General features: G+C 49.7%; 1 protein-coding gene and 1 long non-coding RNA gene across 4 annotated transcripts in view; one reads left to right on the top strand and one right to left on the bottom strand.

Annotated features, from left to right (window-relative positions):
- The window catches only part of LOC118397367 (stAR-related lipid transfer protein 13-like), a 107,108-nt gene that overhangs the window by 74,784 nt on the left and 9,172 nt on the right, over positions 1 to 23,152 (top strand). For all 3 annotated transcript variants that reach the window (XM_052467493.1, XM_035792029.2, XM_035792028.2), the window contains 2 exons: positions 12,747 to 12,818; positions 18,365 to 18,446. In XM_052467493.1, coding sequence (XP_052323453.1) covers positions 12,747 to 12,818; positions 18,365 to 18,446 — 154 coding nt within the window. The remainder of the gene's footprint in view (positions 1 to 12,746; positions 12,819 to 18,364; positions 18,447 to 23,152) is intronic.
- On the bottom strand, positions 8,103 to 8,892 carry LOC127908655 (uncharacterized). The gene is made up of 3 exons (XR_008067893.1): positions 8,701 to 8,892; positions 8,401 to 8,604; positions 8,103 to 8,238 (listed from the first exon to the last, which is right to left on the bottom strand). It is a non-coding gene; the product is annotated as an uncharacterized LOC127908655 (long non-coding RNA).

The following is a 23,152-nucleotide window of genomic DNA, read 5'->3' as shown; positions in this document are numbered from 1 at the left end:
GGCCTCACACAGGTCTGTGGATTTGTCATGCTGATGTTCAGTTGAAGAAATCTGCTCTTTGTCTCGTAGACAAAAAACAACAGAAGGTAAAAAGGCTGTTTGATGTTATTGTTCCTCTGAGAGAAGAACTACTGAGTCATTAAGAAGCTAGTTCTTATGTCACTATTCTGGAACTTAGTCATCTGGTATGGGAGTGTTTCTATGTCCTCATGCTGAACTACTAAGATTATCTCTTAACGATAACAACTTACGCTCTGGATGCATCCCGAATGGAATCATATTCCCTACATAGTGCACTACTTTTGACCAAAGCCCTATGGGCCCTATATAGGGAATAGGGTACCATTTGCGTCATATGTTCTGATTCCTGAACAGAGAGGGGTGGTGTTGGTACACAGTGTGTTGAGAGGGGTGACAGACTTGTTGAAATGAAAAAGGAAATCTCCAAAAGCCAGAGTTGATGTTTTTCTCTCCTCCATGAAGGGCCTCCAAGATAGCTGTCAAAACAACTTTAGCATGTGTGGGAAAATGGTCCTGCTCCAGCGCCTGGAAGTGTTTATGTAGAATTTAGGGCTGAGGTTGGGGGATGGACTGGAGCTGAGGGCTGGGGTTATAGAGCAGGCTGGGGGATGGACTGGAGCTGAGGGCTGGGGTTATAGAGCAGGCTGGGGGATGGACTGGAGCTGAGGGCTGGGGTTATAGAGCAGGCTGGGGGATGGACTGGAGCTGAGGGCATGGGGTTATAGAGCAGGCTGGGGTTGGGGGATGGACTGGAGCTGAGGGCTGGGGTTATAGAGCAGGTTGGGGGATGGACTGGAGCTGAGGGCTGGGGTTATAGAGCAGGCTGGGGTTTGGGGCTGAGGTTGGGGGATGGACTGGAGCTGAGGGCTGGGGTTATAGAGCAAGCTGGGGTTGGGGGCTGAGGTTGGGGGATGGACTGGAGCTGAGGGCTTGGGTTATAGAGCAGGCTGGGGGATGGACTGGAGCTGAGGGCTGGGGTTATAGAGCAGGCTGGGGTTTGGGGCTGAGGTTGGGGGATGGACTGGAGCTGAGGGCTGGGGTTATAGAGCAGGTTGGGGGATGGACTGGAGCTGAGGGCTGGGGTTATAGAGCAGGCTGGGGTTTGGGGCTGAGGTTGGGGGATGGACTGGAGCTGAGGGCTGGGGTTATAGAGCAAGCTGGGGTTTGGGGCTGAGGTTGGGGGATGGACTGGAGCTGAGGGCTTGGGTTATAGAGCAGGCTGGGGTTTGGGGCTGAGGTTGGGGGATGGACTGGAGCTGAGGGCTTGGGTTATAGAGCAGGCTGGGGTTTGGGGCTGAGGTTGGGGGATGGACTGGAGCTGAGGGCTTGGGTTATAGAGCAGGCTGGGGTTTGGGGGTGAGGTTGGGGGAAACACTGGAGCTGGGGGCTAAAGCTTGAGAGTGATCACTGTATGTCTTTCGTTAGACTGCATGGCGGATTGATTTGTGTTCTGTTTGGAGCTGCTGGCTGAGTGGGGCAGAGGTGTGAGGGGCTGTGGAGAGTGTAGAATGACAGGATCTGTAGAGGTGTTTTCTCAGCCCTGCCTGGGGCCGTGAGGTTTCCTGATACAGGCCTCTCTTCCAGGACGTGATAGATGTGTTCATGTGGGTCAGGGTGAGGTTTAGATCTGGGCAGTACTATTGTCAGGAGTAGTGGGAAGACAGGAACACCACTACCCTGTGAGACCAGACCACTGCCCCATCCTTCTCTCAGACAGGAACAGGTCTGTAAATCACAGTGGTGGTTGAAGAAATGGAAAGCCCTGGTATAGCTCTGAGATTAGGACCAGTCTTCACTGTGTAGCAGCACTGATTTAGAACATATGTGATGTCTGCGTTTTGAAAACAACTTGAAGTAACACCCCATGTCTTTAGCCCCCTGAGGAAACATCATTCTAGAAGGTTCACTGGGTTTACACTAAAGGGGCAGCAGCCATGTAGGGAAGTCAGAGTCAGAAGGGGTTTTTACATCTCTGTGGGCACTGGATGTTTTGGTGCTGTTGTCATAGTAGACAGTGGTAGGTGTGTGAGTGACTGCCCAGGTATGTTGTTGTATGTGTCTTGTGTAGTTGAGACATAGTATGTGTCACTGTGTTGTCTAAGGTAGCTATGGTTCTAACAGCATTGGAGGTCTGCTCTGTGCTGGGTGAAAGGGTTGGTGACTATGTTGGAAGATAGAGTCCGTTTAAGAGCTGTTATCCTGCGTGATGAAAGGCTGGTCTTTCTGGGTGATATTCTGAGCTGTTCCACGGGGTGAATGCAGTGTTGCTACAGCTGTTCTTCTTTCAACTCCATACCAGAGTATGTTAGCGAAGCTGGAGTGGAGCGAGATTCCTAAAGGCTGGAGCGTCAGCCTTCTCGCCAGCTCCAATTTTGTCTCCAGTAGCACTCACCTCACCAGCTCAGGGCATTCCCGGCCCAGCATGCATTTGTAATCTACTTGTGTGCTGCTATATCCCCTTGCTTTAGCTACTGTCATGGAGTTCGCTAAATATTTTCATGAAGAAACTGATAAAACACACAGGTATTTAAATCAATGTGACAAATATGAGGACCAAGAGAGGGAGTGAGGTGATGTAGTGTCCATAATTAAATAATCATTGTGGAATCTGAAAAGAAAGGTATCCTGAAGCATGATGGTGTACATACTACGTGCACATGCTAAAAGAAAATAACGAGGTGCATAGATAACTAAGTGTGTCATTGTAGCAAAGTATTTATGAACTAAACATCAGATCTCTTAAATGTTGCGCTCATTTCCGTTATATTATCTACACAATAGGCCATAATTGATTTTAACTCTATAGGCCATAATTGATTTTAACTCAATAGGTCATAATTGATTTGAACTCAATAGGCCATAATTGATTTGGACTCTATAGGCCATAATTGATTTTGACTCTATAGGCCATAATTGATTTGGACTCTATAGGCCATAATTGATTTGGACTCTATAGGCCATCATTGATTTGGACTCTATAGGCCATCATTGATTTGGACTCTATAGGCCATACTTGATTTTGACTCTATAGGCCATACTTGATTTTGACTCTATAGGCCATAATTGATTTTGACTCTATAGGCCATAATTGATTTTGACTCTATAGGCCATAATTGATTTTGACTCTATAGGCCATACTTGATTTTGACTCTATAGGCCTGGCATATTACCACTGTCAAGGAGCTTTCCATACTGATTTGGTTATTTTGCCTAAAATCCTACCTATAGGAACATAAAAACAACAACTCTGCATCTCTGCCCAGCCTGTCAAGAGCAGCCAAAAGGGTGTTAAACATCCCCAGTGGCTCTGCAAGTGTGGAGGGGATATTTCTTTGTAGAATAGCCTTGAAATAAGTGTATTCATATAGCCTAAATAATGTCTGGCTCCTGACCTATTTAGTCTTTACATGCTGTTTAATATGACATGTAGCCTATTTGAAATGATGTTCGCTTCTTACATTTACCCTTTCATGTTTATTAAACAACTTTTCATTCAAATCTTATGGTTTGGTTTCAATACTTCAAAACCAAATGGTAGAGCAAGGTAGTCAGAAAATAAATGTGTGTTGGTTGAATTGTGATTTTAATGACTAGAGCGAATTTGGTGGGGCTGTTTTTTCCCCCTGTTAGATTGGAATGGTTTTTAGAGGAGCGGTTGGAAAGGACATGCTCTGTGAGCAATGAGCGTGATTTCCGACAGCTCAACTCTACTCACATACTCTGCTCCATACATACAGTACAGGCCCTTCAGAGAAACTGACTTCTGACCCAGTTGGCAGGCTTCGGGCCTGGCAGGCTTCGGGCCTGGTATGCATCCCAAATGGTATCCTATTCCCTACATAATGCACTACTTTTAACCAGGGTCCATAGGGCTTTGGTCAAAAGTATTGCACTATATACACGCTTAGACAAATGGGTTCCAAAAGGGTTCTTTCGCTGTCCCCATAGGAGAACCCTTTTTGGTTCCAGGTAAAAATCCTTTTTGGTTCCATTAAGAACCCTATGTGGAAAGGGTTTTTACATGGACTGAAAAGGATTACCAAAATGGGTTCTTCAAAGGGTTCTGCTATGGGGATAAATGAAGAACCCTTTTCGGTCCTAGACAGCTATTATGTTTTCTAACAGTTTGGGGAATAGGGTGCCATTTGGGACAAGACCAGGTCAACAACAGCAGCCTGCATCCTTCAGATTTGTAGCTCATGTCCTCCTGTTATCCTGCTGTTGACACTGACAATCAATAAGCTCTCTCTCTGTTTCTCTCTCTCTCTCACACCCTTTCACTGTCACTCACTCACTTATTCACTCACTCTCACACTATCTCTCACTCATTCACTCACTAACTGACTCTCTATCTCACTCCCACTCACTCTCTCGCCACACATGATGTTGGGTAGATTAGCGAGTGAGTGGCAGTGGCACCTCCTGGTACGGTTGTGATAGAGGGTATTGTATGGGCTGTGGTATGGGGGCATGAGGGGGATATTGTGTGTAGTGATGGTGGAGAGGTCTTAGGATGTAGCCCTGAGGGTGGCAAGGGGACCATGATGGAGACATGGGGGGAGGTTAATTAAAACCTGAAATGGAAAAATAGACCCACGTTGTTCCCACGACACTGGCAGAGTGACTTGGGGGCTGAGCCTGAAGCCGGGGCTTGGAAGATGGTAGGGGGTATGGGGACGGGTGGGAGGGGACACAGGAGGAGGGTGAGGGCTACCGGCAGAACCTGCGGCTAGGCTATATTATTAATCCATCTACTGCCTCGCCAGCACTCTGCTCGGCTCTCACTGGACCTACTACTGCCTATTCCTGGTTCTGTGTGCAGTACAACTACATAAGTACAACCAGTCACTCAGGCTCTCTCCATTGAGGCTACAGACTACTCTTTATAGACAATAATTGAAGCCTCACTTAGCTCTTCCTATTGTCCATGCACAATTGAACTCTGTTAGACAAGGAAATGTTAGACAGAGACAGGAGGAAATGTTGGCTGGTTTCAGACATGAGACATGTGAGGTTGTGGTTGACAAGAAGTGGCACACTGTTTCCTCCTGTCTGTCTGTCTGCCTCGGGCTGTTACTGTAAGGTAGTGTGATCATCATTGTGTGCAGCAGTAGTCTGTCTGTAACCAGGCTGCTGCCACTTCTGATGCCTTCCCCAGGGTAGTCAGACAGCAGGGGAGCAGTGCACCAAACTCGTGTTTTCATAGCCACAGCTCTCTCTCTCTATAATCTTTCTTTCTTTCTTTCTTTCTTTCTTTCTTTCTTTCTTTCTCTCGTGCCATGTTAGACGCTGCCTGAGGATGCCAGTATGATTCATGGCTGCTGATTGTTGACGGTTTATGTCATGGTTTTATGTCATGCTTTGGTTTTCCCCACTTTAGCTGCCCACGCTTTTCCTTTCTGTCGATTTAATGGAAAAACATCTGGACTCCAAGAAACTCTCCCTCCCTCCCTCCCTCCCTCCCTCCCTCCCTCCCTCCCTCCCTCCCTCCCCTCCCTCCCTCCCTCCCTCCCTCCCTCCCTCCCTCCCTCCCTCCCTCCCTCCCCTCCCTCCCTCCCTCCCTCCCTCCCTCCCCTCCCTCCCTCCCCTCCCTCCCTCCCATTCCATCCTTCTCACTTACTCCCCCTCTAAAGCAAACAATGTCCAGCTCTCTGGCCATGTGACAGGGAGGAGGTGGTAGAGGGGTAAGATAGAAGGTCTGGGATGAGTAAAGGCTTCTCAAGCCACGGATCCAAACTATACTCTTTCTCATGTAGCGTTTGATTTTAGTGACGAGGTTTCATTGGGATTACATCTTTGGAGAGAAAAGTCCCACATTGCACACAGACATTAGTACACACGGCTCCTGTTGCTTGGCTCCTGGCATGATGTTCTCTGCCAAAAAATGTGCTGAAAGAGATGTAGTGGGCAGAGCTGGGTTGGAGGGTACCGGGGGGTAGAGGAGGGGAAGAGGTGGTGTGGTGTAGTGGAGGGATAAGGGATACAAGGAGGGGAGAAGAGTGGGGAGCACCAGAAAGGGGTGGAGTTGGAGAGATATCAGGGGGTGGCCACATGGCTGTTTGGGGGTAGATGGAAAGAGAGAGGGAGAGAAGGGAGGTTTGGATGTGAGAGGGATCAGTAGAGATCAGTATCTCTGAGCAGCAGGCTGTGGTACTGGAGGGAGTCTAACGTTACTTACTGCTGCGTGGGAAGAGGAGAAAGATGCCCAGAAACTCTGAAACGTCTCTAATACGTCTGTAGAACGTCTGTAGAACCACTGTATCGGAATGTGTACATCCTAATGACTGTATGATGAAGATAACCAGTGAGTAAACCACAATCTGTTTGTTACATCATTACGGAGTAATAATTAGGATTGGACTAATATAGGGATAATTTATCTCTACTTCTTTAGAATTTAGACACGTCCAGTGTAGTGATTTGTATTTATTTTAACAAGGAGCATGTTTCTTTATATGATGTTATATAGGCGTTGATCTACGCACTTAACAGTTAACCAGTTAGCTTTGTTGTTGGTAGCCAGCCAGACAGGCTTAGGGTTAGGGTTATGGTTAGGGCTTGCACTAGCAGGTTCAGCTCAACCCTCCACCAGCCACTCTCCAAGTCTGCATCCCTATGGACCCTGGTCAAAAGTAGTGCACTATATTATAGGGATAGGGTGCCACTTCAGACGCACACAGACCAAGTGTGCCATCCCTTCCCCTTAGGACACTAGCTATCTGCCCTTAGATCTGATGTTCGTTCCATAACAAAATGTTCCTACTGCACTGATTGTGTCCCAAAAAGCTCTGTATGGACTATATATTCAATAGGGAAAGTAGTGCACTATATAGGGAATAGACTGGCATTTGGGACACTGCCAGGGAATGTTGTTGCATAAGGAGAGGAAGTCTTATCCCCTGTAGGGATAGGTTAGTCGGCCACACACAAGCACACCCTCACCTTAGTAACAAACGTACTGCTGGTGGCATTTTGGACCTTTGTCCCTCCACCGTGCTGGGTTTCATGTCATTGTTGCGATGCAACATTACACTGTACACAGTTGTACAGCCATGGTTGTGTAGTAACAAGCAGTTCCCGTCCTGACTCGTTGCCAGACCAGGGTTACATCCCAAATGGCACCATATTCCCCGTATAGTGCACTACTTTTGATGGGCCCTGGTCAAAAGTAGAGCAAAATACATGGAATAGGGTGCCATTTGGGACGCAGCCCAGCCTTTTCTCCCTGGAGAAGGTACGTCGGAACGTCAGTTGGAACAGAATGTCTCGAGATTCTGTTACAGAATGCCCAGGACAGGACAGTGGAATTCCCAGATCGTATTCCCTGTTCTGTTGCCAACAGTCCCACCTCCGGCGAGAATGGAGATGGAGGCACTCTCACCATGTGGTGCAGTCGAACAATATGGCTCTACTGTACTCAATATAATGTACAACTGGCAGGACAGGCTAGTCGGAAGAGAGAGGAAGACCTGAACTCTACTGTACTCAATATAATGTACAACTGGCAGGACAGGCTAGTCGGAAGAGAGAGGAAGACCTGAACTCTACTGTACTCAATATAATGTACAACTGGCAGGACAGGCTAGTCGGAAGAGAGAGGAAGACCTGAACTCTACTGTACTCAATATAATGTACAACTGGCAGGACAGGCTAGTCGGAAGAGAGAGGAAGACCTGAACTCTACTGTACTCAATATAATGTACAACTGGCAGGACAGGCTAGTCGGAAGAGAGAGGAAGACCTGAACTCTACTGTACTCAATATAATGTACAACTGGCAGGACAGGCTAGTCGGAAGAGAGAGGAAGACCTGAACTCTACTGTACTCAATATAATGTACAACTGGCAGGACAGGCTAGTCGGAAGAGAGAGGAAGACCTGAACTCTACTGTACTCAATATAATGTACAACTGGCAGGACAGGCTAGTCGGAAGAGAGAGGAAGACCTGAACTCTACTGTACTCAATATAATGTACAACTGGCAGGACAGGCTAGTCGGAAGAGAGAGGAAGACCTGAACTCTACTGTACTCAATATAATGTACAACTGGCAGGACAGGCTAGTCGGAAGAGAGAGGAAGACCTGAACTCTACTGTACTCAATATAATGTACAACTGGCAGGACAGGCTAGTCGGAAGAGAGAGGAAGACCTGAACTCTACTGTACTCAATATAATGTACAACTGGCAGGACAGGCTAGTCGGAAGAGAGAGGAAGACCTGAACTCTACTGTACTCAATATAATGTACAACTGGCAGGACAGGCTAGTCGGAAGAGAGAGAACTCTACTGGTAAGACAGGCTGAAGAGAGAGGAAGACTCTACTGTACTCAATATAATGTACAACTGGCAGGACAGGCTAGTCGGAAGAGAGAGGAAGACCTGAACTCTACTGTACTCAATATAATGTACAACTGGCAGGACAGGCTAGTCGGAAGAGAGAGGAAGACCTGAACTCTACTGTACTCAATATAATGTACAACTGGCAGGACAGGCTAGTCGGAAGAGAGAGGAAGACCTGAACTCTACTGTACTCAATATAATGTACAACTGGCAGGACAGGCTAGTCGGAAGAGAGAGGAAGACCTGAACTCTACTGTACTCAATATAATGTACAACTGGCAGGACAGGCTAGTGAACTCTACTGTACTCAATATAATGTACAACTGAGGAGAGGAAGACCTGAACTCTACTGTACTCAATATAATGTACAACTGGCAGGACAGGCTAGTCGGAAGAGAGAGGAAGACCTGAACTCTACTGTACTCAATATAATGTACAACTGGCAGGACAGGCTAGTCGGAAGAGAGAGGAAGACCTGAACTCTACTGTACTCAATATAATGTACAACTGGCAGGACAGGCTAGTCGGAAGAGAGAGGAAGACCTGAACTCTACTGTACTCAATATAATGTACAACTGGCAGGACAGGCTAGTCGGAAGAGAGAGGAAGACCTGAACTCTACTGTACTCAATATAATGTACAACTGGCAGGACAGGCTAGTCGGAAGAGAGAGGAAGACCTGAACTCTACTGTACTCAATATAATGTACAACTGGCAGGACAGGCTAGTCGGAAGAGAGAGGAAGACCTGAACTCTACTGTACTCAATATAATGTACAACTGGCAGGACAGGCTAGTCGGAAGAGAGAGGAAGACCTGAACTCTACTGTACTCAATATAATGTACAACTGGCAGGACAGGCTAGTCTGGAAGAGAGAGGGAAGACCTGAACTCTACTGTACTCAATATAATGTACAACTGGCAGGACAGGCTAGTCGGAAGAGAGAGGAAGACCTGAACTCTACTGTACTCAATACAATGTACAACTGGCAGGACAGGCTAGTCGGAAGAGAGAGGAAGACCTGAACTCTACTGTACTAAATACAATGTACAACTGGCAGGACAGGCTAGTCGGAAGAGAGAGGAAGACCTGAACTCTACTGTACTAAATACAATGTACAACTGGCAGGACAGGCTAGTCGGAAGAGAGAGGAAGACCTGAACTCTACTGTACTAAATACAATGTACAACTGGCAGGACAGGCTAGTCGGAAGAGAGAGGAAGACCTGAACTCTACTGTACTAAATACAATGTACAACTGGCAGGACAGGCTAGTCGGAAGAGAGAGGAAGACCTGAACTCATGGAAAGTCTTAGCAGCATCAGTGGTTACAGAAGTGAAAGAACTATCTTAAGACTAGTGACAGTGACCAGAGGTTTTCCTTTTCTATCGTGTATCCTTACAACACTGCACTCAAAGACTTGTACTGAGATAGAGTTGAGCACGCGGATACTTAATTCCACTAAGAACTGTCTAGTTGGCCAGGTTAGTGTCAGTTATCTATGGAAGATTTCCCATGTTGACTCAACCTGTGATGTGACCCTGTTATGGAGGCCGTTGGAGTAAACCGGGATCTGACGTGGGTGTAGAGGTAAACATGGACGTTGTCATCCAAGGACACTCTCTACATCCCAAATAGTACCCTAAACCCTTTATAGTGCACTACTTCTGACCAGTTCTATATGGAATCATAGAGCTCGGGTCAAAAGTGCTCTAAAATATAGGGAATAGAGTGGCATTTGGTGCATACCCTCTCCCTCTGGGAACTGCTAATATTTATTCAATTGGTGGTCAGACTTGTCTGTCTATGGACCAAAGTCCCTAGTCACTGACATGTGGACACAGCGCTGTAATGATACAGGTTAGACACAACACAGGTGAGTCACAGAGAAGATGGTCACTGTGTTGGAGAGAGGGGGTGGGGTACAGTATAGCCACAGGCCGGGGTCTGGAGAAAGGTGGGGTAGAGACAGGACAGATGAAGTTACAGTAAAAGGTTATCTCTGTCACAGACAGTTCTATATGGAGATCCAGGTGGGATGAACTGTGATAAATGACTAGTGCGTCACGGAGCTTCAGACAAAGACGGGCGGGAACAGACATGCTGGGATACCTCTTTTGAGTAGAGTGGTCCTCTGTCCTCTTTATTCACACTAGACATATTGTTGTGGTGACTGTCGAGGGATATGGGCTGAAGGATGTTCCTATTGTGTTGATCTGCTGTGATATTAACACTAGCTAGTCCTTCTACACACCAAATTGCCTGGAGTATACTGCTTCAATGCACTAGGCTAACAGCTTCACTGTGGAGTTGGGATCATATTGGAAGAGGAGGACAGGTTTGGGATCTGAATAGACTTCTATAACAGACCTGTCTGTAGTGCCAGTCCCGGGTAGGTGAGAATATTTTCATTCATAGTAGATGGGAGAGAATTGGAAAGTGTTTTTGAATTTTACTAGGTCATCTTCTTTCTCCATGTTTGCTATAGTAGCCTATCGATTCTATAGTGAGAGTGGTGTGTGTGTGTGTGTGTGTGTGTAAGTTGAGGAGAGAAGTGACAAGAGTAAGTGAGATTGGTTGAGGATTGGCAGGAGTGAGAGTGAGCGAGGAGAGGGTGGAGTGAGAGAGAAGAGAGAGAGGGGTCTGTTCTGTTAGTTAGACGTGAGAGGTCTGTCTGCTTCTTGTCCTGTGAGTCAAGAGTTCGGAACCAGAGAGGGGACGTCACCCCTCAGGTGTTAGCAGGGTCAGGTCATGACCCCACAACAGGGGTCACAACTAGGGGTCACCTGTAGGGGACAGGGTTAGGGTTATTACAGGACAGCTGCTCTATTACAGGACAGCTGCTCTGTCAGGAGGCTGGCTGGATACTTAAATTAAACATTGTCATGCTGAAACAAGAAGGGCCTTCCTCGAACTGCTGCCACAAAGTTGGAAGCACTAAATCATCTAGAATGTCATTGTATACTGTAGCGTACACTGGAACGCTACGGAACTAAGGGGCCTGGCCCGAACCATGAAAAACAGCCTCAGGCTATTATTGCTCCTCCACCAAACGTTACAGTTTACACTATGCATTCGGACAGGTAGCGTTCTCCTGGCATCCGCCAAACCCAGATTCGTCCGTCAGGTCTGCCAGATGGTGAAGCGTGATTCATCACTCCAGAGAACATGTTTCCACTGCTCAAGTGTCCAATGGTAGCGAGCTTTACACCACTCCAGCCGATGCTTGGCATTGCGCATGGTGATCTTAGGCTTGTGTGCGGCTGCTCGGCCGTGGAAACCCATTACATGAAGCTCCTGACAAAAAGTTATTGTGCTGACGTTGCTTCCAGAGGCAGTTTGGAACTCGGTAATGAGTGTTGCAACCGATGACAGGCGATTTCTACGTGCTTCAGCACTCGGCTGTCCTGTTCTGTGAACTTGTGTGGCCTACCACTTCACGGTTGATCCTTTGTTGCTCCTAGACATTTCACAATAACAGCACTTATAGTTGACCGGGGCAGCTCTAGCAGGGCAGAAATTTGGCACCAACTGACTTGTTGGAAAGGGGGCATCCTATGACGGTGCCATGTTGAGTCACTGAGCTCTTCAGTAAGGCCATTCTACTGCCAATGTTTGTCTATGGAGATTGCATGGCTGTGTGCTCAATTGTATAGACCTGTCAGCAACAGGTGTGGCTGAAATGGCCAAATCTACTAATTTGAATTGGTGGCCACATACACTATACAAAGGAATCTAGAGAACATAAGACTGTCTGTCCAGGACAGTTTGATCTGCTGCCTATGCTTTGCTACGATACCTATAATTAGCATGATTTGTAGATTTCTTCTGGTTTGAAAAGTCTAATATTTTGTAAAACTGAGATAAACAAAATGCAGTGTTGAGACGATAAAAATGATAGAAATGACTTTTAAGGTGCAGTTTTAGAAATGTATATCCAATGTCTTCCTGTCCTGATCCCTCTGCTGTCCAGCAGTGAATCCTGACTTGTAGTTCTGCCGCCCCTCACAGAACTCTGTGGTCAGGTTATAGCCCTATAATCCAAGCTAGGAGAGTTAGAAGCTTAGAGACCAGACCTCAGACAGTCATATAAGGTTTTATGCCGGTCTACCTGAGGGACCAACTATTTATGACCTCAGTACTAGTTGATGTTTTATTGTCACATTCAGTACAGTGAAATGGTTATCTTGCATACTATCTAACAGCTATATGGTTTCAATCTCAACTCTGCTTCTGTTTTTTGTTCTTCCAAGAGAACAACCATCCATGGTGAGTGCATAAAAGTTCAATTGTTCAGTGAATACCCCCTACCCACCACTCTGTGTTGGACATACTGTTTATTTCTGTTACTCTGACTGACGAGATGTTTTCTTCTTCTGTTTCAGAACTCGAGGCAAAGGAGGCGTGTGATTGGCTACGAGCGGCAGGATTCCCCCAATACGCTCAGCTCTTTGAAGGTAGTTAACTCAATCAGCCAATAACCCACCATAACAATGCAACACTGGTACACACACACACACACACACACACACACACACACACACACACACACACACACACACACACACACACACACACACACACACACACACACACACACATTTGACTGTCAGCTCCCCTCTCCAGTCATGTATTATTGTGGGAGAGAATGGTTTGAGCATAACAGACACATTATAATAAGGTAATAAAGTCATAATAGACCAACTATAAAACAAAAACACAAGTTTTATTTTGAAACGTAACCTCTGTAGTGAAATGAGCCACTGTTGATTTTAACTTTGATGTAGAGTTTCTATATGAGGAGCGAATTATCTGGCATAGTCTGTCTTCCTCTTACACTGCCCTGCCCCCCCTGTCCTCTCTGCTCATGTCCTCTCCTCTCATGTCCTCTCCGCTCATGTCCTCTCCTCTCATGTCCTCTCCGCTCATGTCCTCTCCTCTCATGTCCTCTCATGTCCGCTCATGTCCTCTCATGTCCTCTCCGCTCATGTCCTCTCATGTCCTCTCCGCTCATGTCCTCTCCTCTCATGTCCTCTTCTCTCATGTCCTCTCCTCTCATGTCCTCTCCTCTTATGGGGTGGTAGGGTAGCCTAGTGGTTAGAGCGTTGGACTAGTAACTGGAAGGTTGCAAGCTCAAATCCCCGAGCTGACAAGGTACAAATCTGTCGTTCTGCCCCTGAACAGGCAGTTAACCCACTGTTCCGAGGCCGTCATTGAAAATAAGAATGTGTTCTTAACTGACTTGCCTAGTTAAATAAAGGTAAAATAAATAAATAAAAATGTCCTGTCCTCTCCGCTCATGTCCTCTCCTCTTATGTCCTCTCCTCTTATGTCCTCTCCGCTCATTTCCTCTCCTCTCATGTCCTCTCAGCTCATGTCCTCTCCGCTCAGCTCATGTCCTCTCCTCTCCGCTCATGTCCTCTCCTCTCCGCTCATGTCCTCTCCTCTCCGCTCATGTCCTCTCCTCTCATGTCCTCTCCTCTCCGCTCATGTCCTCTCCTCTCCGCTCATGTCCTCTCCTCTCAGCTCATGTCCTCTCAGCTCATGTCCTTTCCGCTCATTTCCTCTCCTCTCATGTCCTCTCCGCTCATGTCCTCTCCGCTCAGCTCATGTCCTCTCCTCTCCGCTCATGTCCTCTCCTCTCAGCTCATGTCCTCTCCTCTCAGCTCATGTCCTCTCCTCTCCGCTCATGTCCTCTCCTCTCAGCTCATGTCCTCTCCGCTCATGTCCTCTCCGCTCATGTCCTCTCCGCTCATGTCCTCTCCTCTCCGCTCATGTCCTCTCCTCTCCGCTCATGTCCTCTCTGCTCATGTCCTCTCCGCTCATGTCCTCTCCGCTCATGTCCTCTCCGCTCATGTCCTCTCCGCTCATGTCCTCTCCGCTCATGTCCTCTCCTCTCCGCTCATGTCCTCTCCTCTCCGCTCATGTCCTCTCCGCTCATGTCCTCTCCTCTCCGCTCATGTCCTCTCCTCTCCGCTCATGTCCTCTCCGCTCATGTCCTCTCCGCTCATGTCCTCTCCGCTCATGTCCTCTCCTCTCCGCTCATGTCCTCTCCTCTCCGCTCATGTCCTCTCTGCTCATGTCCTCTCCGCTCATGTCCTCTCCGCTCATGTCCTCTCCGCTCATGTCCTCTCCGCTCATGTCCTCTCCGCTCATGTCCTCTCCTCTCCGCTCATGTCCTCTCCGCTCATGTCCTCTCCGCTCATGTCCTCTCCGCTCATGTCCTCTCCGCTCATGTCCTCTCCTCTCCGCTCATGTCCTCTCCTCTCCGCTCATGTCCTCTCCGCTCATGTCCTCTCCTCTCCGCTCATGTCCTCTCCTCTCCGCTCATGTCCTCTCTGCTCATGTCCTCTCCTCTCCGCTCATGTCCTCTCCGCTCATGTCCTCTCCGCTCATGTCCTCTCCGCTCATGTCCTCTCCGCTCATGTCCTCTCCTCTCATGTCCTCTCCTCTCAGCTCATGTCCTCTCCTCTCAGCTCATGTCCTCTCCTCTCAGCTCATGTCCTCTCCTCTCCGCTCATGTCCTCTCCTCTCCTCTCCGCTCATGTCCTCTCCTCTCCGCTCATGTCCTCTCCTTTCATGTCCTCTCCTCTCATGTCCTCTCCTCTCATGTCCTCTCAGCTAATGTCCTCTCCTCTCAGCTCATGTCCTCTCCTCTCAGCTCATGTCCTCTCCTCTCATGTCCTCTCCTCTCATGTCCTCTCCTCTCATGTCCTCTCCGCTCATGTTCTCTCCTCTAAGCTCATGTCCTCTCCTCTCAGCTCATGTCCTCTCCTCTCCGCTCATGTCCTCTCAGCTCATGTTCTCTCCTCTCAGCTCATGTTCTCTCCTCTCAGCTCATGTTCTCTCCTCTAAGCTCATGTCCTCTCCTCTCAGCTCATGTCCTCTCCGCTCATGTCCTCTCCGCTCATGTTCTCTCCTCTAAGCTCATGTCCTCTCCTCTAAGCTCATGTCCTCTCCTCTCAGCTCATGTCCTCTCCGCTCATGTCCTCTCCGCTCATGTCCTCTCCTCTCCGCTCATGTCCTCTCCGCTCATGTCCTCTCCGCTCCTCTTATGTCCTCTCCTCTCATGTCCTCTCCTCTCATGTCCTCTCCTCTCATGTCCTCTCCTCTCATGTCCTCTCCGCTCATGTCCTCTCCGCTCATGTCCTCTCCGCTCATGTCCTCTCCTCTCAGCTCATGTCCTCTCAGCTCATGTCCTCTCAGCTCATGTCCTCTCCGCTCATGTCCTCTCCGCTCATGTCCTCTCCGCCCATGTCCTCTCCTCTCCGCCCATGTCCTCTCTGCTCATGTCCTCTCCTCTCCGCTCATGTCCTCTCTGCTCATGTCCTCTCCGCTCAGCTCATGTCCTCTCCGCCCATGTCCTCTCCGCCCATGTCCTCTCCTCTCCGCTCATGTCCTCTCTGCTCATGTCCTCTCCGCCCATGTCCTCTCCTCTCCGCTCATGTCCTCTCTGCTCATGTCCTCTCCTCTCCGCTCATGTCCTCTCTGCTCATGTCCTCTCTGCTCATGTCCTCTCCGCCCATGTCCTCTCCTCTCCGCTCATGTCCTCTCCGCTCATGTCCTCTCTGCTCATGTCCTCTCCGCCCATGTCCTCTCCTCTCCGCTCATGTCCTCTCTGCTCATGTCCTCTCCTCTCCGCTCATGTCCTCTCTGCTCATGTCCTCTCCGCTCAGCTCATGTCCTCTCCTCTCCGCTCATGTCCTCTCCGCTCATGTCCTCTCCGCTCATGTCCTCTCCTCTCAGCTCATGTCCTCTCTGCTCATGTCCTCTCCTCTCTGCCCATGTCCTCTCTGCTCATGTCCTCTCCGCTCATGTCCTCTCCGCTCATGTCCTCTCCGCTCATGTCCTCTCCTCTCCGCTCATGTCCTCTCTGCTCATGTCCTCTCCGCTCATGTCCTCTCCGCTCATGTCCTCTCCTCTCCGCTCATGTCCTCTCCTCTCATGTCCTCTCCGCTCATGTCCTCTCCTCTCATGTCCTCTCCGCTCATGTCCTCTCCGCTCATGTCCTCTCCTCTCCTCTCATGTCCTCTCCGCTCATGTCCTCTCCGCTCATGTCCTCTCCTCTCAGCTCATGTCCTCTCCTCTCAGCTCATGTCCTCTCCTCTCATGTCCTCTCCGCTCATGTCCTCTCCTCTCATGTCCTCTCCTCTCATGTCCTCTCCGCTCATGTCCTCTCCGCTCATGTCCTCTCCTCTCATGTCCTCTCCGCTCATGTCCTCTCAGCTCATGTCCTCTCCGCTCATGTCCTCTCCGCTCATGTCCTCTCCGCTCATGTCCTCTCCTCTCATGTCCTCTCCTCTCCTCTCATGTCCTCTCCGCTCATGTCCTCTCCGCTCATGTCCTCTCCTCTCCGCTCATGTCCTCTCCGCTCATGTCCTCTCCTCTCCGCTCATGTCCTCTCCTCTCCTCTCATGTCCTCTCCGCTCATGTCCTCTCCTCTCCTCTCATGTCCTCTCCTCTCATGTCCGCTCATGTCCTCTCCTCTCCGCTCATGTCCTCTCCTCTCCGCTCATGTCCTCTCCGCTCATGTCCTCTCCGCTCATGTCCTCTCCTCTCCGCTCATGTCCTCTCCGCTCATGTCCTCTCCGCTCATGTCCTCTCCGCTCATGTCCTCTCCTCTCCGCTCATGTCCTCTCCGCTCATGTCCTCTCCTCTCCGCTCATGTCCTCTCCGCTCCTGTCCTCTCCTCTCCTGTCCTCTCCTCTCCTCTTATGTCCTCTCCTCTTATGTCTTCTCCGCTCATGTCCTCTCCGCTCAGCTCATGTCTGCTCAGCTCATGTCCTCTCCGCTCAGCTCATGTCCTCTCTCCGCTCAGCTCATGTCCTCTCCTCTCATGTCCTCTCCGCTCATGTCCTCTCTTCTTAAGTTTTCTCCTTTCCTCTCATGTCCTCTCACCTCATTTCCTTTCCTCTCACGGGAGGGAAGAGAGAAAAGTGATAGAGAGACAGGGGGACTGCAGAAAGAGAGAGACTCGGCTGGGCTTTGGTCTGGATAGTTCCTGGCTAGAGTTACGACCCAAACATGTCCAGCACACTAAAACAAAGAGGTCATGAGAAAACGTTTTATCATCATGGTTTAGAAGCAGCCAGCTCTCCTCACCACTACTGCGGTTGGATTAGTGTGTATGGAAAGAAGTGCTATCCACATGTTGTCCCCCTGTATTCAGCTCCATACAGCCTGCTCACTAAAGGAAACAACGTTTTCCAAGACTGTAGTGTTTCAATTCAGGTGAAGCTGTTGTATTGAGGTAGACACTGATGAGTAGACGTGAATATTGAGTATAAAATAACTGCATTTTGAAACCATTTCCAAATTCCTGCTGGCTGCGGCTCCCAGCACCCAGACCTGTCTGAGTGTATTCTGATATCTGTGTTTCTCCTTATGTGACAGACGTTACGCTACGTTGCTTTCATAAAACAGTTAATGGTACCACATGAATGCAGTGGAATGTAATATGGAGGGTCTGGAGTGAATCTGTGGCTGTGTCCCAAATGGCACCCTATTGCCTACATAGTGGACTATGGGCCCTAGTCAAAAGTAGTACACTATGTGGGCAATGAGGTTCCATTTGGGACGCTGCTGTGTGTTACATAACAGGAGGCCAATACCCAGAGACAGACGTAATGCTGCTACTGCTCAACGTCTCAGCGCCGTTATTTGGGCAAACCCTGTCTCTTTATTACCTTCTCTTTCTCTCTCTTTCTCTCTCTCTCGCTCTCTCTCGCTCTCTCTCTCTCTCTCACCCACCCCTGGATAGCTCTCTCTCTCTCTCTCTCTCTCTCTCTCTCTCTCTCTCTCTCTCTCTCTCTCTCTCTCGCCCACCCCTGGATAGCTCTCTGGAAACAATGTGCTTTCCTTCCCAGAGCTCTTCTGTTTAACTTCCTGAGTTAAAAAGTGCCACGTGTTTCCAGCCTTGCTGCCCTATTAAGGAGCTAGATAACTACAGAGGAGAAATGTTTTTATCTTTAATCTGAGAGCAGAGTTGAATCTGTTTCCTCAGACTCTCAGTTCCCCATCGACATCTCTCCTGTGAAGAAAGACCATGACTTTCTGGACAACGACCTGGTGGAACCTCTCTGCAGGTGAGTGGATTAAACCTGGTTGGATTTCCCAGACTGCTTCCATACCGATTGCAGTGTCATTCAGTTGACATTGAATGTGTGAGATTGTATGCCAGTCAGTAAGGTAACACCAGAGAGAGCTGAGTGTTTGAGCCTCAGGGACGTGAAATGGATCTACATCGCTTAAACTGACAGAGCGATAATCACTTGTGAACAACAAGCACGTCACTCACGCAGTCCTTTACTAAACAGACGTCACAGGAAAAAACAGCAACACAACAGATTAGCCAACCTGCCAGACCAGAGGGGTAATACTGCAAAGTAAGATCAATGCGTTAGCCAGCTAACTTAAATATAGTGAAATAACTTTTTATTTTATGGTAAGATCAAATTGAAATAGGCATTGTTTAATTGACCAGAAAATCAATAGTTATGTCTGTGCCCATTTTAACCTGCTTCTGTCTGGCAAGACTAGTAGTCAAGCTCAACCTCACCATTGTTTCCCCTCTGCTATGCCAAGACATTAACTGTCTCTGATTGGGTTCAAAACAGTCCTTTAGTTCCCCATGTTGCCCTATATTGCTATGGAAACTTTCCCCAGAGACGGTCAGCAGAGAGAAGGTCTGCGTCTGAAATGGCACCCTATTCCTAATATAGTGCACTACTTTTGTCCAGGGCCCATAGGAATTTGTCGAAATAGTGCACTATAAAGGGAATAGGGTGCTATTTGGGATGAAACCAAGGTAGGAGGAGGGAAGGGCTGCCTTCACAACCTAACACACTGTGACGATAAACAACACTTAAGCAACTCATCTGCATTCCAAACTAGCCCTGGAGACAAGGCCTCCCAGCTCCCACCTCGCTGTGACTCTGTCTCCCTGTGAGTGTCACCCCCATACACCATCCCTGACTCTTCTTTATGGTCACCTGGAGCCAGGGGAGACTGGTAAACATGCTGTCTGCCTGTCACTGTGTGGTGAGCAGAGTGACACTTCCTGCCTTCACACTGACCATGGAGCTGAGAGGAACAGATAGATACAGTATGTCACACTCTCCACTGCTGTTTTGTCTTTGATCACTGGTTATTCAGGCTCTATTATGCTCTATAGTCAAAGCTTTTTAGTCTTGAGAAGTTAGGGGCCCTCAACAGTCTCTATAGGCTCTACACGCTCCAACAGCTTCTGTAAGGGCCATGGGAACTAACCTGAAATGGCAACCTATTCCCTATAGTGCCATACATTTAACTAGAGCTCTATGGGCCCTTGTCAAAGTAGTGTACTATATAGGGAAAAGGGTACCATTTGGGACACAGATCTCCAGCCCTACTGTATCCTGGTGGCTCCAGTGCAGCAGGAGGAGGCTAGCCTCGTTTAACTCTGCTACATCTGGGAAAGGGAAAGAGAAAGGTGGATACATAGTAAGTTGTACAACTGAATGCATTCAACTGAAATGTGTCTTCCGCATTTAACCCAACCCCTCTGAATCAGAGAGGTGCCGAGGCCTGCCTTAATTGACATGCACGTCTTTGGTTTTTCACTGTCACTGAATCCACATGAACCCTGCATGGGACAGCATCTGGAGTGGTAAAACGTTACGACTATCATACCACAAATCTTCCATCGAGCACTATTTTGTCCTTTTTCCGTGGGATTGGTTAGGAATGTGTTGTTATGTTTTCTTCTGTAGTTGTTGTTGTTGCTTTAGGCAGGGCAGCTTGTTGGCCTGATTGTCTCTGCCTTATTTACCTCTACAATAGGCCAGCCTGCCCTACTGTCAGCTAGCTAGCTGTCCCACAGGCCCCTACTCTCCTACTGTCAGCTAGCTAGCTGTCCTACAGGCCCCTACTCTCCTACTCTCAGCCAGACTAGCTGTCCCACAGGCCCCTACTCTCCTACTCTCAGCCAGACTAGCTGTCTCACAACCCCCTACTCTCCTACTCTCAGCCAGACTAGCTGTCTCACAGCCCCCTACTCTCCTACTCTCAGCCAGACTAGCTGTCTCACAGCCCCCTTACTCTCCTACGCTCAGCCAGACTAGCTGTCTCACAGCCCCCTTACTCTCCTACTCTCAGCCAGACTAGCTGTCTCACAGCCCCCTACTATCCTACTCTCAGCCAGACTAGCTGTCTCACAGCCCCCTTACTCTCCTACTCTCAGCCAGACTAGCTGTCTCACAGCCCCCTACTCTCCTACTCTCAGCCAGACTAGCTGTCTCACAGCCCCCTTACTCTCCTACTCTCAGCCAGACTAGCTGTCTCACAGCCCCCTTACTCTCCTACTCTCAGCCAGACTAGCTGTCTCACAGCCCCCTACTCTCCTACTCTCAGCCAGACTAGCTGTCTCACAGCCCCCTACTCTCCTACTCTCAGCCAGACTAGCTGTCTCACAGCCCCCTACTCTCCTACTCTCAGCCAGACTAGCTGTCTCACAGCCCCCTACTCTCCTACTCTCAGCCAGACTAGCTGTCTCACAGCCCCCTACTCCCTTACTCTCAGCCAGACTAGCTGTCCCACAGGCCCATACTCCCCTACTCTCAGCCAGACTAGCTGTCCCACAGGCCCATACTCCCCTACTCTCAGCCAGACTAGCTGTCCCACAGCCCCCTACTCCCTTACTCTCAGCCAGACTAGCTGTCTCACAGCCCCCTACTCCCCACTCTCAGCCAGACTAGCTGTCTCACAGCCCCCTACTCCCTTACTCTCAGCCAGACTAGCTGTCCCACAGCCCCCTACTCCCTTACTCTCAGCCAGACTAGCTGTCCCACAGGCTCCTACTCCCCTACTCTCAGCCATGCTAGCTCTCCCACAGGCCCTTACTCTCCTACTCTCAGCCAGACTAGCTGTCCCACAGGCCCCTACTCCCCTACTCTCAGCCATGCTAGCTCCCCCACAGACCCTTACTCTCCTACTCTCAGCCAGACTAGCTCCCCCACAGACCCTTACTCTCCTACTCTCAGCCAGACTAGCTCTCCCACAGACCCCTACTCTCAGCCAGACTAGCTGTCCCACAGGCTCCTACTCCCCTACTCTCAGCCATGCTAGCTCTCCCACAGGAACTTACTCTCCTACTCTCAGTCAGTCTAGCTCTCCCACAGGCCCATACTCCCCTACTCTCAGCCAGACTAGCTGTCCCACAGCCCCCTACTCCCTTACTCTCAGTCAGTCTAGCTGTCCCACAGACCCCTACTCTCCTACTCTCAGCCAGACTATCTCTCCCACAGGCTCCTACTCCCCTACTCTCAGCCAGGCTAGCTGTCCCACAGGCCCCTACTCCCCTACTCTCAGCCAGGCTAGCTCTCCCACAGACCCTTACTCTCCTACTCTCAGCCAGACCAGCTGTCCCACAGACCCCTACTCTCAGCCAGGCTAGCTCTCCCACAGACCCTTACTCTCCTACTCTCAGGCTGACTAGCTCTCCCACAGACCCCTACTCTCAGCCAGGCTAGCTCTCCCACAGACCCCTACTCTCCTACTCTCAGCCAGACGAGCTCTCCCACAGACCCTTACTCTCCTACTCTCAGCCAGACTAGCTGTCCCACAGGCTCCTACTCCCCTACTCTCAGCCAGACTAGCTGTCCCACAGGCTCCTACTCCCCTACTCTCAGCCATGCTAGCTCTCCCACAGACCCCTACTCCCCTACATTCTGCCAGACTAGCTGTCCCACAAGCCCCTACTCTCCTACTCTCAGCCAGACTAGCTGTCCCACAGGCCCTTACTCTCCTACTCTCAGCCAGACTAGCTGTCCCACTGGCCCTTACTCTCAGCCAGACTATCTCTCCCACTGGCCCTTACTCTCCTACTCTCAGTCAGTCTAGCTGTCCCACAGGCCCTTACTCTCCTACTCTCAGCCAGACTAGCTGTCCCACAGGCCCTTACTCTCCTACTCTCAGCCAGACTAGCTGTCCCACAGGCCCTTTACTCTCCTACTCTCAACCAGACTAGCTGTCCCACAGGCTCCTACTCCCTTACTCTCAGCCAGACTAGCTGTCCCACAGGCCCTTACTCTCCTACTCTCAGCCAGACTAGCTGTCCCACAGGCCCTTACTCCCTTACTCTCAGCCAGACTAGCTGTCCCACAGGCCCTTACTCTCCTACTCTCAGCCAGACTAGCTGTCCCACAGGCCCTTACTCCCCTACTCTCAGCCATGCTAGCTCTCCCACAGGCCCTTACTCTCCTACTCTCAGCCAGACTAGCTGTCCCACAGGCCCCTACTCCCCTACTCTCAGCCATGCTAGCTCCCCCACAGACCCTTACTCTCCTACTCTCAGCCAGACTAGCTCCCCCACAGACCCTTACTCTCCTACTCTCAGCCAGACTAGCTCTCCCACAGACCCCTACTCTCAGCCAGACTAGCTGTCCCACAGGCTCCTACTCCCCTACTCTCAGCCATGCTAGCTCTCCCACAGGACCTTACTCTCCTACTCTCAGTCAGTCTAGCTCTCCCACAGGCCCATACTCCCCAACTCTCAGCCAGACTAGCTGTCCCACAGCCCCCTACTCCCTTACTCTCAGTCAGTCTAGCTGTCCCACAGACCCCTACTCTCCTACTCTCAGCCAGACTATCTCTCCCACAGGCTCCTACTCCCCTACTCTCAGCCAGGCTAGCTGTCCCACAGGCCCCTACTCCCCTACTCTCAGCCAGGCTAGCTCTCCCACAGACCCTTACTCTCCTACTCTCAGCCAGACCAGCTGTCCCACAGACCCCTACTCTCAGCCAGGCTAGCTCT

This window comes from Oncorhynchus keta, chromosome 18, assembly GCF_023373465.1.
Source record: "Oncorhynchus keta strain PuntledgeMale-10-30-2019 chromosome 18, Oket_V2, whole genome shotgun sequence".
Taxonomy (NCBI): domain Eukaryota; kingdom Metazoa; phylum Chordata; class Actinopteri; order Salmoniformes; family Salmonidae; genus Oncorhynchus; species Oncorhynchus keta.
Note: the sequence above shows the minus strand (reverse complement) of the source record. Positions and strands in the feature narration are given on the sequence as shown.